At 40.4% G+C, this 18,184-nt stretch overlaps 1 protein-coding gene across 13 annotated transcripts in view; it reads right to left on the bottom strand.

The window, feature by feature from the left end:
* Window positions 1–18,184, bottom strand: part of CPEB3 (cytoplasmic polyadenylation element binding protein 3) — a 170,744-nt gene that overhangs the window by 23,202 nt on the left and 129,358 nt on the right. For all 13 annotated transcript variants that reach the window (XM_081073952.1, XM_081073956.1, XM_081073961.1 and 10 more), the window contains 2 exons: window positions 10,140–10,254; window positions 673–854 (listed from right to left, as the gene is read on the bottom strand). In XM_081073952.1, the coding sequence (XP_080930078.1) occupies window positions 673–854; window positions 10,140–10,254 (297 nt within the window). The remainder of the gene's footprint in view (window positions 1–672; window positions 855–10,139; window positions 10,255–18,184) is intronic.

Raw genomic sequence — 18,184 nt, 5'->3', positions numbered from 1 at the left:
CGGTGGCAAGGCTGAGATTTAAGGGATCCAAACCTGTGTGCGTCCATAAAACCAAATGAGCACACCAACTCCCTATGATTCTACCTCACGTCCCCTTCTTAGATCAGAGGTAGGGAAACTGAGTGTCTCCGGTGGCCAGGCAGGTAACACCAATGAGCAGAGGCAGGGAATGCAAATGCATATATGGTATGAGCAGAACTACAGGGAGTTGGACAGGGGACTGGAGGGGAGAGCAGCTATTTGGTTCCAATGGATGCTATTACGTGTGATCTGGCAATTTGAAGAGAAACCAGAACTTCAACATTTGACGTATGCTCCTGAACATTGACATTACATGTTAGTCCAAGCTTGTTTGTTTTCAGACCATCACATGGATCAAACAGGTCACCAGCTCTCCATCCTCATTAATACACTGTTGGCATCATCTTTTGAACAGCACTGGTTAATATGCGACATTCTGCAGGGTTATTTTCATAAGTGTAACATTGCCCTGGGGATGAGTGAGGTAGGAGGTTCATTAACACCTTACATACCAAGGGTGCTCTCTTTCAGGCAGCCTCGCTGGACTCATGGACTAGCGCCATGTAAGGGAGAGCTGCTCGCTTACAATCACAAGGTGCTTTGCTTCCCAGGGACCCACCGAACAAACCTCATTTCTTTTCAGTTGCTTACCCGTTTGTCAATGTCATTGTGTTGGAGCTGCACAAAGCGAGCGCTGATGGCTGCAATGTAGCTCTGCTGATTGGAGAACGCCACGCGGCCAGCACCTTTCGGGTACTTCAGCTCTGGGTCCGTATCAATGCCAGCATAGCAGACACCACCGTACAAACGGTCCATGATCATTGCCAGTTCAACTGCAAGAAAATAAACACAATTCTATATAAATGTTTAGAAGGCACTCTTGCCCAGGGGAGAGAAGAACTATTTAAGGATCATGCAGTACAGTGTAAAAAAGGAAAACCCATGTTAAGTATCTTCAAGAGTGTCCACATCAGTCTTACAACTCAGGTAGGATATTTAAAAATAAAATGAAAAAAAAAATTAAGAATTCACACACACACACACGAATTTATATCATGAGAACTTCAGCAACAGTATAAAGGGAAAAATCAGTCAGTAATCCTCTTTTCTAATTTCTAACTGCTTAGTCCACTGGAGTGGGCCCTGGGTAGGCAAAGCATTTCACAGTGCTCTAACGAGTTAATAAGAAGCAGCCCTATTTACTGACCTCGAAGACTGAAAGTAATTATAGAGTCACACTGTTATATTTAAAATTAAGCTATAGAAAGAATTAACTTCTCGTTTTAGCGAGAAGCAATACATTTACAGCCTTAAAGTAAATCTCTACAATTAAAAAAAAAAGACTTTTCGAGTATATTCTATCCCAACTGAGAAATCTGCATACTAACCTCCCATACTAAATTCTAATAAAACTAGTAATGATAATAGCAGCAACGAACATTTACTAGCACTTACAATGTGCCAGGAAACACTAAGGTTCTCCAAAGGCGGGAACAACATACCCATCCTGCACCTGCCATAAATCCAGAGGTCTCTTCTGCAGTCCTTGCCACATTCTTCCTAAATGTACCTTTATACTGGTATATTTACAAAATCCCTTTTGTACAGAAAGCATTTGGAAATCGAACTATCCGAAGGTCTGATATTCTAAAATTATCTTCACCATAAAGGTACCATGGAGAGAAATGTAGCAGTTACTCACCTCGATCCAAATTGCCTGAAGGTAATTGTTTACTTGATACTGGACGGCACCTCCTCCAGGTATGACCACTCCTTTTCATGGTTTAAATCCAAAAGACTTAGCCCTACCCCTGGGGAATGACCCAAGCACCCACTTCCATCAAACACCTACATGTGGTACTTGGAAAGAAGACAGCAAAGGCCGGTAAGGACCTGGGCCCCAGCCAGTGTGCAAAGACCATCACACAGTCGAGCCCACAGGTGTCAGTGTCTGGGGAGAAGAAAAGCAGCACGACCTGGTGGAGCAGAGGAAGAACTCTGCAGTACATACGAGGGCCGAAGGGGCTGAATGGTATAAGAAGCCCGCCAGACTTTTAGGAGCAGAAGGAAAGCCAAGTACTACTGGGTTCCTGTAGTAGGACGCTGCTGAGGCAGCAAGAAAAGCTCTGTCACCATGACAGAACGGCTGTCTTTCTACTTAACTTTTTCAAAATTTCTCCCCAAACCAGACTGCCTAATATTGGTGACTGTTGTATAAGTGCCTGTTTTCAATAGGAAGAATAACCTGCAACCAACAGGTAATTTTCAGAAGGTGAGAAAAGAAGATAGCAATCACTAAGCCAAAGAATATGTGCCATTAAAAACAGAACAACAGAAAGCTATCCGTTATCCCATTATGATCATAATTACACAGTCACACCAGCAAAGGGACCATTACTGATGAGAGCTCAAGGAAACACTCACTGCAGTCTTGGGGCAGGATCCAGGAATCACGTTCTTTCAAATAATGCAGTAAGAATGGTGCACATACCCTGAATATCAGAGTTCAGTGGGTCTTTCCTCCCAACCACCTCTGATGGCTTCAGGACCTCCTCACAAGGCTAATGCTGTTCCAGTCAGAGACCAAGAAACTGAAGGTAGAATTGATTGCAGTCATTAATGAATTTCCCTTATTAGTCAAATGGGCTTAGTAAAATAAGTAACCTCAGGGCCTGGAAATTAAACACTATTTTCCAAAACCTGGCTTCCTCTGGATTAGAATAAGAGAGTAAACACTCCCTTAGCCTGGTGAATGGCCAGGAGAAGAATGCTAGCAAGAAACTGAATGACACTTGTCTTCCACCCTTGGGAAAAACTCAAGGAAGTATCTGACTTAGAAAGAAGGTATACCAGCTGTAAGCTTGAAACTCTAGCTGAGGAGAGTTATACACAGTTCTTCTACAGCACAGTCATCTTAAAGGAATCTTAGGGGTCCTCAGATGCCGGAGAAGGTGCCTTCCACAAGCACAAACATTCTATTCGTAAATCTAGCTGCCGAAAAATCGTCTTCATGTGCCAAAGATTAGGTCATGACTGATGTTGCTGGCAGTTAAGTACTGTTGATAGGAAGCAGAAACCCTCAATCACTTATTCTGTTTATGAAAATTAATTATAAATAAATCATTTCCACTGGTAAGTTTATATACATTTTCTTGGCCACCAAAAAGTCTGCAGACATTTGAACCAACGAAATCTCACCCAAGTGTAGGGCAATTTATTGAGAAGCTAAAAACAACCAAAGTCACGAAAGGAAGTTTTTTGGGGGAAGAGTATGAAGATTTCCTATCTTTCTATCCTAATCTGCATTTTAACTACCAAAGGTCTAATCACCCTTGAAGAAAAGTAAAGAATGGTCAAACAACTGCTGTTTGTATTTGGTCCTTTACTCAATCAGCAAGTCTTCACTAAACATACACTTCCTGGAGGCTAAGCTCAAACACCAGAGGGATGTCACTTAAGTACAAAATAGTGTCTAACTATTGAGAAAAGTAACCACTTGGTGAAAACTGCTTTAGGGGGGAAAAAAGTAATTTAATGCACACGCTACATAGATGACTAACAGAAACACAGAACAAGGCTTCCTCAAGTCCTATAAATTTTCAATCTGAAAAAAAAAATGTATATAGAGGATACAGACTCACCTACAGATCTCAGAATGTACAACCACTTTTACAGACCAGGTTTTAAAGGATTCTTTAGAACGAGTGTCATCAGTTACTACAGGAAAGAGCCATATAAAGTCCCTTCCTCTGATGGGGTGGGGGAAGCTGAGACAAGAAGAGGGCTATTATTTTGAGAGAGGAAAGAAAAGTGGAAGAAAGGCAGTAAGGATGAGGCAGAAGTCAAATAAAACCTTCATGGGTTTATCTATATCTTGTGATCTCATCTCTGCTCATGAAATGTGAGTCTTTGATCAAAGATGCATCTTACCTGGAAAATGTAGTTAAACCACCTACTAAGCCTAGGATAGTGAATCCTCATTCTAAATCATTCTCCGTAGAGGCCAAGAAGAGGGTAGGACCGTAACGTTTAACCTGAGGAAGATGAAGCTACTGGAGCAGAGCATACTGGTGGGGGCTGGAATGCAGACAGATGGAGGTGACACCAGGCACAGACAGAGTCCACGAGGAAGTCAGGAGTCTCCTGATGTTTTCCTTCCTATCCAGACAGTGTTCACAGGATCTGTCTGGTCACCACTGGGGTAAGAAGTCAGCAGGTCTGGTAGCTACATCCAAGCGCGTTATGCATTTTGGATAAGATGCTCTGGCTCCTAAGACAATTCAAATCATCCCATGAACCAATCTTTCGTCACAGCAACACGACTTTGAGTGTAACCCACACACTGCTCTTATGATGAGCTTCCCTGTGCCACATACTGGAGAGGGAAGCAAGAAGACTGCAGTTGTGTGTAGCAGAGAGCATTCTCATGAATTGCTCTGGATTAGGGGAACTGTTTCTCTGAAGTGGAATCTGAACCCTAATTATGATTTCTTGAATTTGCTCCTGACTGGAACTGAAGCTCACCAGAGAGGAAATCATGATGACGCCCCAACCCTGCCCCACTCTGCACCTATCATTTAATTAGATTTCAAAGTCAGCCATGAGGCAATGTCTAAGGCTGAGATACTATGAGAACCAAAGGGAGGAGAGCAGGAATGAGGATTCCTGAGGGAAATAGCAACACATTCATCTTTCCAGATTCTAAACTGTGAATCTAGAAGCCACATTTCTTCTCTTTGGAAATAAGAACACAGCAGACAGGACAGAGGCATAAGGCACCTCAGAATGATGACGAGGTCTGGACTTCTGAAAGAAAGGAAGACTCAAGTTGAAGGTGGACTTTCTAGGTTTACCACAATTGCCACATTGGTTCACAAGGGCAGTTCACACAGCTTAAGTGCAGGAAATGTGCTCATAAGCTTTCACTCTGTGTCAGATGTTGGGAAGTTATGAATATTTTCAAATAAGTGGTATGAACAACCAACTAAGTCTGAGAAATTGTGTGTTTATCTTGATGAAAATCAGACTGGTACAGACTTGACTGTTACTCCTGTTACAGAGACAACATCTCAGATCTCACTTTGATAAAGCGGCTTCCTTGTGTGCGAGGAGCCCCAAACTTGACTTCTGGAGATCTGAATTTGAATCTTGGCTTTCTTACCCATCGTGGCCTTGGCCAATCACCCCCCATTGAACTCTGCTTCCTTATCTCTAAAATGAATTCTACCACTTACACACTTACAACTTGATAGGATTGTCACGAGGATTAAATATATGTGAAAGCACACTGCTGAGTACAGAGTGCTGCTCAAATGGCTAGTTGTGTCCAGGGGTTGTCCTTCCCTCTGCTCATAAATCTTTGCTTAACATGAACTTGGCCTGGTTTCTGCTTCATAAGCACCAATTCATCCCCGTCTTACTTTGGCTTTATGCTAATGCTTCCCAACCCGAGACTGATATGGCAAAGTTTGGCGTCAGCTGTAGGGGAGAATTTGTTATTTTGTGTGTGTGTGGGGGGGGGGGCGGGGGGGACATAAACACATACTAATATTAGAAAATCCTTAACCTAAATGCAATCGATCAAGTCAGTATGCCAAATCTGGAGTCTATCTGGGACAACTCATACTGAACTTGGGACTTGGTGAAACCAGAAGTTTCTATTGCTGAGAAACTTGATATAAGATGCTTTCTGCCTGCTACCACTTCATAGAACAACAACAAAAAAGATACAATACTCCTATTTCCTAAATCACAAATCAGGATGTGATTCCTAATACATGAGTTACCAGAATGTCTGTGCAGAATACTTGAAAAAAATTTCAGGATGAGTGTTCTCTGGATGTATGACATATATCACTGAATATTTACTTCAAATTTTTACTTTTCCTGCACAGAAAAGCCATCCTCACAACAGTCAGAGGGCAAAAAAAGGCAGAGAGGGAAATGTCAGGATTCATCACAGAATATTAGTAGGGGGGGGGGAAAACAGGAAAGAATAAGCAGAGCAATAGTTAGCAAAGACGGGAGACCCGCAAAGCTGACAAGCAAATCGCAGCGAGGCTCCAGGGACTCAGATGAGCAATCTCTCAAGACTGATCTTTTCTGTCAGAGGAAGTCACGAAGTGGAAGAATAGCTCACATGTCTCTGATCAGAGAGGACTGAGGGTTTTTCAAGTCTGAACAAAGTTGGAAGTGGGTGGGTTCCAAAGATTGATCACTGAGGCAGCACTCAAATTAGATGTCTCAGCCCAGAAGCTAGAGTCAGAGAATACTCATGTTTATAAACTGGGGGAGAGTAAGGGATCAATGCTTCACTCTCCACTTTTTCCTGGTAGCCTCTTCGTAATCCCCAAGCCTGGCACTTACTTCCTCTCAGAGCAAAGAGATGCATTCTAGAGAGCTCCTAATGCTACAGGGGTATGCAATCCTGTACTGAGATTCAGGAGGACATGTTGTTTGCATCACTTGAACGAAGAGTGAAAACATGGCTGTTGTACCTCCAGGTGGAGAATGAGACAGACTACCCCTTTCCCTGTACTGACTCTCTGAAGAATAATGCAAATTTTAGCCACATGGTGGCATGGTGAGTCTACCTGTAGCCTTTCCTAGCACGGGGATGGGAAGAGGTGAGGAGTGGAAGGAGAACAAGACCTGAGAAACCAGGACTTCAGGAAAACGGTCCTTGGCTTGCCATTGCCACTGTCACTGACGGGAGTGATGGAAGGGGCAGGAGACAGTAGGAATGTATATCATTTGACCTAGAGAAACCAACAATCAGGCAATATAGCTTTGGGCAAACTCATCTAGATTTTTCCATTGATACTTTCCCATTATCAGGTTAATTTTTCTAGGCCTGTGATTTTTTTCCAACCTGAATTTTAAAAAGGCTTGTCAAAGGATGAGAAGAAGCAACCTAAACTCAGGCTAATACTGCTTAAAACAGGTTGCTTTGCTTCTTTAGAAGTGCTTGGGTATTTCTGTTTGGTGGGGTAAGGACTATATTTATAATAATTTATCAGTAACAATGGTCCTGTCTTACAGTGGGAAATATCAAAGATAAAAAGCCTCACAAGATACAAAGGAATCATTCTGGAGTGATAACATTTTAGTCATTACACCATGTTAAAAGACCACTTATGGCCCAGGACAAGGTGAAAAGCAAGTTGGACACTTACAATCCCACCTGTTGAGCACTGTCACCCATCTCTACTCCAGGATCACCCTGTATAGTGCCTGAAATAGTTTTAAGACTTTTCAGAATTCCATAACCACAACATCCCCTGGAAACAATAAAAAAACGCCCTGATGTATTTAAAAACGAAATTTGAGGAACATTATGTTAAAGAGTATAATTTAGTATCCAATTAATTGAGTTAGCATTCTATTAATTCATTTCTCATTTTCCTCTGTTCTGAAATCTCTGTTTGCGGATGGTGGCCTGTTTGACTCGATAGTGACATATTCACTCCGTTTGGTATGACACGTACTTGCTCAGGGCCAGTAATACAGTGGATGGCTCAATAAATGTTTATTGTTCAAGTGAAGTGCACTGCATTCAATTCAAGATGGTCTAGGAAAGTCACAATGAATTCCTTTAAAAAATAGCCTTCTATTCCAGTCCATAAAAGTCAGTGTGTTCCAAAGAAACCCAATTCTATACACATGGGTAAAAGCTGCAGAAGTGAACTCTTTCTGTTTAGATTACATGGCATCTAAGCTGGAAGTCTTGGATAGATAGTAAAATTCTAAGAGGCTGATAGAGATTGTTTAGCCATCTAGAAACTAGCTGCAATTATGGGAGGTGTTGGCATGGGGGAACATTTCCATTAGATAAAATGATTGTAGATTATCCACATAACTGTAAAAACTTGCTTTTTTAAAAAAATACATTTCACTGTAGGTTTATTTTTTTTAAACTTTTATTTATTTGTGTTTTTCCAGGACTCATCAGCTCCAAGTCAAGTAGTTGGCTCATCTAGTTGTGGAGGGCGCAGCTCACAGTGGCCCATGTGGGGATTGAACCGGCAACCTTGTTAAGAGTACTGCGTTCTAACCAACTGAGCTAACTGGCCGCCCGTAAAAACAAAACTTTTAAAACGAAAAAAATTTTTTAGCTTAGCTTTAAGAAAAAAAGAGAACTTCAAGACTTATAAAAGGTGTACAGTAGGGAACACAAAATCCTACTTCTGATGAGAAAACTAAATATAATTCTTGTCTAATCCTGATCTTGCAATATCTTGCAGACACAGAATGCTAAAGAAAGAATATGATTTAGCATCTTGGGTTTCCTGTTCTGTGGGGTCAGTGTGATCTTAGAACAAGAGTGAAAAATAGATCTTTAGAGGATTTATAAAGGGAAAATGATATAAAGGAAAATGACCTATCCTTTCAAATAATAAAAACAGGAAAAATAAAGGGTAAATAATAGAAAAGGGAATTTAGTTTATATACTATTGTGTCTGTGACTTAAAATAGACATAGGAGGCTAAACCCAGTTCTGCTATTTTTATAACTGTGGGACTTTTTCTTTCAGATTTTTTTTTTTTTCAGATTCCTATCTAGGAAAAAAGGAGAGGAGCTATAACATTAAAACTAATTTATACTTGCAGTTAGTTGCAAAAAGGATAGCTAGAATATTAGCAATAAATGTCCATTTTTGTAGAATACATATGTAGTTAAGACAATCAAAGGGGATTTTTCTTCCCCTCCACTCGTAAACATAACATTAGTTAGAAAAAGTCAGGAATATTCCACAACGTCCCGCCCACATTTTGCTTTTTTAAAGCACAAGTAGTTTAGAAATGAAGGGCTTCATTTGCCCTCATCTAATATGCTCATGTTTGAGTTAGCCATTCCTAGACTTTCTTCTCTGACAGCAGATCATGGAAAAGGGTGGGGAGAATTCTGCTTTTCGTTCAGCATAGTTTTCCATTACAATGAGAATAAGACTCAAAGATATTTGACTTCCTGAAATACCACAAAATTACAAACTCCACAGTCACAATTAATGTTTTAAAGTCCTTCAAAATGGAATGATGAATATATCTTTATGTGGGCCTAAAGTTAACTTTTAGAAGTAGATTGGAGTTGAGATTTAAATATGTCAGAAAGGTTGAGGAATATTTATAATTAAACACTCATCAAAGTCACAGAGCCAAATTGCTGTAGGTACATTTTACATTTTAGAACACTGTTCTCACAACTTGATTTTAATGATCTCTGCTTTTTCTTTTATTTTTTAGGTAGAACTAAGTCTACTTTACAAATAACAGAGATAATGTTGCACTTTCGCAACTACAGTGGCAAAGGTAACCTTATTTTTTTCATCTTACTTTTAAAAAATAAACTCAATTACTTTAAGCACTTAAAATATGTAGTTCCTACAAATAATTTTATTATATTCCCCTGGCAATAACACTGATCCACAACTGATTAGATTTGTCTTTGGATTTAAACACTGAAGTCATCAGCTCAGCATCACTTCAAATGCTCTAGTCAATTATGATTCTGCCCCATTTCAGCAGGCACAATTATTTCATCATTGGAAAGGAACTTAAAAAAAAAACACAACAAAACAGGGAAGCTTTATAAAAAGTCATAATAAAGATTCTCGAATAACTCATTTTTCAAACTGCATAAGAAAAAAATAGGAACCTGTTTCAGTTGGAAAGAGTTCAGTCTGATTCCCAGTGACATAACTCCCAGCAGTGGTTTGGCTCGTCACTGAGTAAGTGGGCACACAGCTGCACTGGACAGATTTCTGATGGGACAACTTCTTTTGCTGTCATACATAACAATGCTAACTCGCATAAGAATGCACACTGACAAATGTACTGTTATTATTGTTTAAATATGTGGTTGAATAGGAAAGCACTAAATAGAATTCATCCTTTCGAAATAACATTTTAATGAAATTCACTCTTGCACCAGAAGGAAATAGAGCATTCGGGAGAAACCATTTAATTTTGAGTCAGCTCAATGAAACTGACATGGCAGCCTTCTTTTTGGAGACTGTGTATATATAAATGACTGGAAACCTAGAAAATATTGAAGACTAAATGCATTGGGAATTTTGTTGTTGTTGGTTTTGTTGTTGTGGTGTTACTATTTCCACTCACCAGCTCGAAGGGGTCGTGGAACTCCCCCAACAAAGATAGTTTTTCTGGGGTCCAAAGGCTGAGAACCATCCATTACAAAGTCACTGTCACTTAGGTTCCATGGTCGAATTTGCACCTGAAAAAAAGTCGTTTACTTGGTCCTTACTTCATTTCCATCAACCCCAAATGAGAATAAGGTGACTAAAGACAAACCCACTGATTTGTGCATTTTACAACATACACAACCCAAACAAAAATCCAGTTATTAGTTAATGTAATCTGCATTAAGTGCCTTTCAATAGAACGCCTGGGGTATGTACTTGTAGGTACTATACTCAACTCTAGACATACTCGTATACCATGAAACCTTCAGAAAACACCTGCGGCTTAGAAAAAAAAAGCAGTCTTTTAGAGACAGATTCTGGGTTTTGAATCAGATTCATTTTAGCACTCTTTATAACCTGTCACAGAACAGCACTTAGCTTTTTAAGAGCTCACCTAAAGGAAGGGAACAGGAACGTTAGAAATGTGTTCTAAAAATTATCTGTATGTCTGGCTTTTAAATTCTTATCACCCCCTAAAATTAAAACATTTATCTTTCAGCAATATGCTTTAACATAGATTAGCGCTCATCAAGTTCCCACAGAATTACCAGCAATATCAAATACTGAAGTACACAGAGTTAGCTACATTTGATTGATCTGATTTTCCAAAACAAGTCTGGTTCGATAAAGGCAAGCCTAGAAATTGAAGTAAATTTTCAAAGAGTAGAAAAAGATATTTTTATGACATATTTTTTCTATTTGGTAATATCTCTGGACTGGAAATCTGACTTCCTGTTCTTAGTTCGTACTGTTTTATCAAATAATAAAAAACAAGGTATTTCATCAGAATCTGAACCTTAAAACATATCCCTTTCAATACATAACTGAATTATAAAACAAAAGCTTAAAACAATACCAAACACAACAAAAACACAAACACAAAAACCCCTCCCATACCGAAAAAGGCGAGTTTCAGCACCACCTGGAAAACCAACCAGTCACGTAACTGGCGATGTGCTCTAGGAAGTGGAATTAGGATAGGAAACAAAACAGTTGAATTTTCATTTCCTTAGTATCAATAAAATTCTTCGTTTTCCCCACTACTCAACTGTCAATACTTAATGCAAGGAAACACATAAGAAAATTTCTTATGTGGCTTGGCTTATATTCAAGAGTACTCCCATTTGAAAGGTAGTAAATCTGCCAATGACACTTTCAAAACACTTTGAATCAACTCTAAAACTGGCATTGCTCAGAGACAGTCTGCGCATTCCTTGTGATTGCTACAAAATTCACCCCCACCTAACTTTTTGCCTTTTACGACACAGTTGCCTTCACTAGTTAGCCAGAGGCTATAAAATCTCCATTTCTTTCCTAGATCCTGAAAACTTGGACCTGCTTGCAATACTGTAAACATTTAGCCACTGGCCCCACCTATACTGCATGGGGAAAAAAGATTCAGTTCTTTCCTTGTAAAATTTGCTCTGACTAAACTATCATTCCCTTGACATTTACCACAAAGACAGATTCACTAATACCATAAAACACTCCTTTGAAATGCCTTCATTCAAGGCAATTAGTTCATAAGGTCTATAAAGGTCTAATCACTGTGCCGTACACCTGAAACTAATATAATATTGTATGTCAACTGTCATTGAAAAATAAATTTAAAAAATAAAAGCCAAAAATGCCTTCATGAGGGCCCATTATTAATTCTTAATTAAAAACACAATTTCTTGACACTGTAAGAACGAGAATTCTAACGTCATCAATTAAAATAAAAGTAGGAGGTATCTTTTTCTACACAGAGCCCTGTCTTATAGCTTCTAAAGCCGTGAAGGCAGCTTCAGGACCTGGTAAGGTAACTCCAATCACTTTATAATTGAGTTTGATCCTGGATCACTTTGTTTTACAAATGAAAACAATTCCTGTGTATCCATAGTGATCTGGTTTCATTTAATCAGAGGTACAGAAAATGCTGCCTTTTATCATCGCTGTAGGTTCCTACTGCTGAAAAGAACTCTGCGGAAGCTCTCAAACCTTCCTGCTGAGAGCTTTCATGACTGTCTCCTCCACCTCCAGCCCTGCCCCCGACTGATCCCACCCTCACTTCATTACGTCACATACAACCCATTCTACTACCCTCTTTTTGACATTATAGATTAGATAAAAATACAGGACGGAGTCTCAGGAGACAGTGAGGATTAACCCTATTCATAAAACCCACATTTCCCTGCTACCACCAGAAAACAGCTTCTCAGAGCTGGCACCACTGCAGAATCAGACAAATATCAATATAGGCCAACATTAACCACTCTACACTCTGAGCAAAAAGTAATGCTGTGGTCTTGTTTGCACGGAGAAGTTCCACTCACAGTTTGGCAACTCTCTGAAATAGAAGCCCACACGCACACAGGACATGTTCTCCACAGTCTGAGGTTTATTCTCAGGGTTCGATACCCATGTTCTATATCTGACTTACTCTTTAAATATATTTTCTGGTCCTTTGAATATTATTTTCCACACTCACATGTTTCTCTACTTTTAAATACCATATTTTATAAGCTGACTCAAATATTTTATAGAAAGGGATAAAACATAAAGAACTACTGTTTAATTATCTTTGTGTCTTTAGTAATTAGTTTTGAAAATGTATGAAATTGGAACTCTGTCCTAATTCAATATAAATTTACCCCAGCAATAGAACTTTACATAGACAGGGATCAGTGTGTGTGTGTGTGTTTGTGTGTGTATGTGTGTGTGTGTGTAAGAGAGAAAGAGAGAGACAGAGAGAGAGAGACTCTCTGGTTTGGTTACCACACAGCTCACAATGGAATGTTGTGTTCCATAAGCACTTCTGAGAGAGACAGAGAGAGAGAGAGAGAGAGACAGAGAGAGAGACAGAGACAGAGACAGAGACAGAGAGACAGAGTATGTGTGCGTGTGTGTAACAGCTCTTGTAGTATATTCTTAAATAGGCTATATTCTGGGCAGGAAAAGCCTCAACATCCAGAGGACAAACACAGGGATATCATCAGAGGGTGAAGATTCCCTTAAATGAGCCAGACATTAATCCCAACACTGATTCTCCTTCCTGAGGACACCTGACCATGTTTACTTATAAAGGTGACTCCAGGAAGAGGCACCACCCACCAGCCCTTCAGCCATGTCCTCAAGGCAGGGACTACACAAAACCACACGTACGTAGGGCTGGACAGGTAGCTTAAGTGTGACCAGCCACCAAGACAACAGTCAGCAGGCAAGCAGCGACACCCTGGGCAAACCTGTCCTTTGGAAGGCAGCTGACGGCTCTCCGCTCTGGTAAGTAGTTATCATTGGCGACTGTGCTGTCAGAGTTTTCCATTTCTCAAAAGCAGCTAGATTTCTATGTGAAACTTCAAGATTTCTAAATACTGGGAACTAATTCAAATGTGAAATCACTGTACAGGCTGAACAAAACTATCTGCAGGCCAGATCTGTCCTGTGGGCCCCAGTCTGTGATCTCTGGTGAGAAAGGTTTGGTTACCACACAGCTCACAATGGAATGTTGTGTTCCATAAGCACTTCTGAGAGAAAATACAAAATGGCTTTTCTTTAGTTTCTTTTTCAAAGCATGTATTCCTACCGCAGCTCTGGTGAGGACCATGAAACCTACTTCTGGCTGAACTATTTGTCTTGTAAATGATTATCTCCAATGAATAATCTGCTTTAATTATCTCCAAAGACAAAATCTTTTTAAGGATAAAGGCACAAACCAAACATGAAGCTCGGCTCTACAAATATGCCAATTTATGCCACATAGTGACTTTAATAGCTTTTCAGAAATCTAACAGAATATAACATTAATGACAACAAGTTAGTACTAAAAGCACTAATTTTCCTTTTCTAGGTTTCCCAAAGTGTGTTCTGTGAGGTGCAGGCCCCTAAGGCTGTCCAACCAGACAAGCAGTGTTTGGGAAAAGTTATTAGGCTGGTATCTCTTCCTTCTTGGAGTTTCACAGCACCCACTGGTGTGTATTAATTAAAGGCTCTAAGAAGTTCTACAGGAAAGAAATCGGTTCAAATGTTGTTTAGTCCAGCATTTCCAAAATGACTTCCAGGGAACCTATCTTTTGCATAACACCTATTAATATCCACACTTTGATGCATCAAAATATGGAGTAAGGTTGAATTAACTGAACAAAATGTTGCAGAAACTTCACTCTAAACCAGGACTTTCTCTCACTTTTTTCCTGTTCTGAAAGAGTTGCTTGTATAGAAATTAACTTTAAATGGTTAAGAGCATAGCAAATTTAAATAGATAGCTATTCAAAGAACTGAAAGCTTTCTGACTAAACTGTACAAAAGAGATGTGACCAAACCAGTCTGACTGTTTTGCTACCAATAAAGAATAAAATATCTAATTATAGTTCTAAATAGAAACTACAGTTACGTCCTAGTTAAAACTGAAACTCATTATTAACAGGGGTAACAAAAAAAAATTAAGAACTATGGGTCACTTATTCTGACAGGAAACTATAATATCATTTCCTAAAAAGAAAATTTCATTGAAATTTTGCAAAAATCTCTAAGTTAAAGTTAAATGTAAAATGCATTTGACTGTATCTTTAATAACAGGATAAGAGAAAACATACAGTTTTAGTAAGAACAGTTTTTAACACAAGCCATAGGGCTGCAAGTTTCTGAATATGACCAAGCCTCCCGATAGTTCTAGAATTCTCTCAGCTTAGACAACTATTTAGAATTTAGATATTCATCTACCAATAAATAATGTTATCTTGAGCTCATTTTGAACATCTCACCCTATATACCGGGGGTGCCAAAAAAATGTACACATTAAGAGATGTTATCTATGTTACCTTTCAGAGTTGAGTTGCATTACGGAAGCAATGTGTAGTAGTATGACGTTCGCTCCAAAGATAGCATTAATCAAATGAATGCTAGCATCATTCATTGTATTACAATTTAATAGTTTTTTCCTTTCTTAAAATGTGTATACATTTTTTTGGCACCCTCTGTATTTCGTCCTTGTCTGGTCATCTCCCTAGGTTATGAACATCTGTCACATGACCGGCCTACTGCATGGAGCCTTTCTTTTCATCTGTTCATCTCAAGGCAGCTCCACAAAGCAACCAAACTGTTCAGAGTTAACAGTGCAATCTGGTGGCCAGCACAGAAACTACCTGACCAAAAACAACCTCCCTGTCATTTGTTCTGCTTCCCTTAAAGCATATGAGTAAGCCTTCCCTTTCCCCCCTCCCTTTTCCTGTTTCCTCTTTTCAGTACCCTTCAAACTCCTACTCAAGCTCTTTAGGAAAAAGACTCTATTTTTCTCTCCCTAATCCCACAATCCTTTCAGTCCACATGAATCAGAAAAACAATACTGCAGCACCATGAGGACTGCTCTCCCCAGCAAGCTGCAGCATCCCGGCTCTTCTGACAACCAGCATGAGTCAGCTAAACCGAGGTCCGCTGACATACAGCTGCGACAGCTCAGCTGTAGTGGTAATGAACTCAGACCCACTGGAGCTGTCAGCAATTCTATTTTAAGTGTCACAGACTTCACAGAGTGACTGGAGAGTCCCACAGTATCACAAATAAACTAGTCTGTGGTTTGTGAGGCGTCTTTATCTCTTCCATAGTATAAGGGGTTGATTTACTATTATAAACCACCAAAACTAACAGCCACAACAGCAATAATTGTGATTTGGACTCTTCAACGTATGTACATGCATATCTGGCATCTCATTTCAAACTAATTTTTTACCACATGGCTCCCTAACAAAAAGGTCAGTAATTTCTAGGAGTTTAGATGCTACCTATTATCTCAAGTGCTACCCTCCACCCAATGGAGGGTAGAAGGAGATACTCTCCCTGTATATTCTGGGGGACATGGGCAGAAAGGAACCTAATAGCTGATCAGAGTTGTTGCCTTGATTAGACTTATGTACCCTGGGCAGCTCTGGGGCCTCCAGTCAGAACTCCACTGGGCCTCAAAGCAAAAAGCTGTCCCACACTCAGACTATTTCTCCCATTCCTTAGATACAAGTACAGTCATGTGTCACTTAATGACAGGGATACATTCTGAGACATGTGTTCTTAGGCGATTTCGTCACAGAGTGCATTCACACAAACCTACACGGTACAGCCGCCTACTGTCACTGTCTATGCTACACTTTATGACGGCAGCGCAGTCAGTGTGTTTCCACCAGCATCGCCACAAACATGTGAGCAATGAGTTGTGCTATGACGTTATGACAGCTACAACATTACTAGGTAATAATTTTCAGCTCCATTATAATTTTATGGCATTGCTGTTTTATACACGGTCTATTGTTGACCAAAATGTCATTATGTGGTGCATGACTGTAGATCACAAGCCCCAGAGAGCCTTGTCCTAGACAGGGAGCCAACAGTGACCCTGGGAAATTCTCTCATGCTCTCCCAACTTGCTCCAGGTCCACCAGCAGGGCCAAGAAACAGTCTAGGAACAGAAAGGAATCCCCTGCCATCTAAACCAAGCTGCACAACCTGCATGGTGCATGGAAACCACAGGCTCACAGCCCCGTCTAGGACCTTCAGTTACTGTTGAACAATTCAAACAGCACTCTGTATATTGTTTCATAAAGGCACCCAGTACAAAATAGAGCATGCATAAACTGTGCCCCCAAAATGGCTATGCATAGCCTTGCTCTATGCTTCCCTTAGCAAAGCCATTAATTAAATGCCATGATTAATACCTGTACTTATGATCAGAAGGTTCAAGGGAACACCTTCCCTCAAAAGGCTTCCTGATTCCTTCAGGAACATCTGACCACTTTGCTGTGGAGCTGCCACTCTCCCCAGCCCAACTCCTCCCTATATGACTTCTGTCACGGCACCTGTGACTCCTTACTTCACGTACTATTCACCTGCCTTGTTCCCTCCGTCAGACTCCAGGGTGCTCTAAGGCTGAGACCATATTGCTGAAGGCCTGGCACAGTGCCACCCTGAGTGAGTGCTCTGTGCTCATCAGCGCTCTGGTGACTTAGCAAAGGTTTCCCTGAGTGGCAGACACTGGTGCTACATGAAGATGTCCAGCAGCTGCGCTTCTCTCTCCCAGATCACTCTCCTCACTCCATGGAAAGCCACCCTCCAGGGGCAAGGAAGTACAGTGTGTCTGGTCAGCAGTGGGCACCCCCAGACTTGGGCCTAATCAGAGCCACCAGGTGACCCCCTCCGTCATCAGCATTTCCTCGTGCTCGTCATCACTGCTGATGCTGCCATAATACACAGAAAGCATAAGCGTGACAGAAGAGTCCCTTTGGAAAGAAAGAAGAAACCTGAACTTGTGAGCACTGACACTACCTCACCATGCTCGGCATTTTACACACAATGTTATACTTAAACTCACCAGAACTGCTACACTGTAAAAATGATCCCTACTTTAGAGATAAGGAAATTCAGGCTCAGAAGGGAGTGAAGTCAACTCAGGACTGAAACCCATGTATACTTGACCCAAAGTCTAGACATAGTCTTTCCCCGGCAATGACATCGTGTGCCCCCAAGGTCCCTGTGCTTCAGACTACTGGCCACCAGTCATGCTTCCCGATAGTCTCCTGCACGAGTCAAAACGCATTTGTATTTGTGAGTGATTAGCCTCTCTTTTCTTTCCAAACCTGTTCTGCCCATTTTCAATGCATTAAAGAAGTAATCAATAGACTCTCCTTAAACCTAACAAACCTAGGGGTTAGAAAAGCTTGAGAGAGAGAGAGAAAGAGAGAGAGAGAGAGAGAGAGAGAGAGAGAGAGAGAGAGAGAGAGAATGAGTAAAGCTCAAGAAAATGGTTTAGTAAAGAAACTGACATTACATTCAGCTATTTTAACTTCCAGGTTCACAGCCCCAGGTGACTGTGCTCTGCGGCCATGCAATTTTGTCCAATGTCTACATAAATGTGTATTTTCAGCTCCATGGTCCTAGGACAAGGAAGTTGTTACTGGCATGCTGATCACTAAAACTCTTGAGAGGAATGGACACATAAAA

The sequence above is a fragment of the Rhinolophus hipposideros genome, assembly GCF_964194185.1.
Source record: "Rhinolophus hipposideros genome assembly, chromosome: 15".
In the NCBI taxonomy this organism is placed as follows: Eukaryota; Metazoa; Chordata; class Mammalia; order Chiroptera; family Rhinolophidae; genus Rhinolophus; species Rhinolophus hipposideros.
The sequence above is the reverse complement of the archived record's forward strand: the minus strand, read 5'-3'. Positions and strand labels throughout refer to the sequence as shown.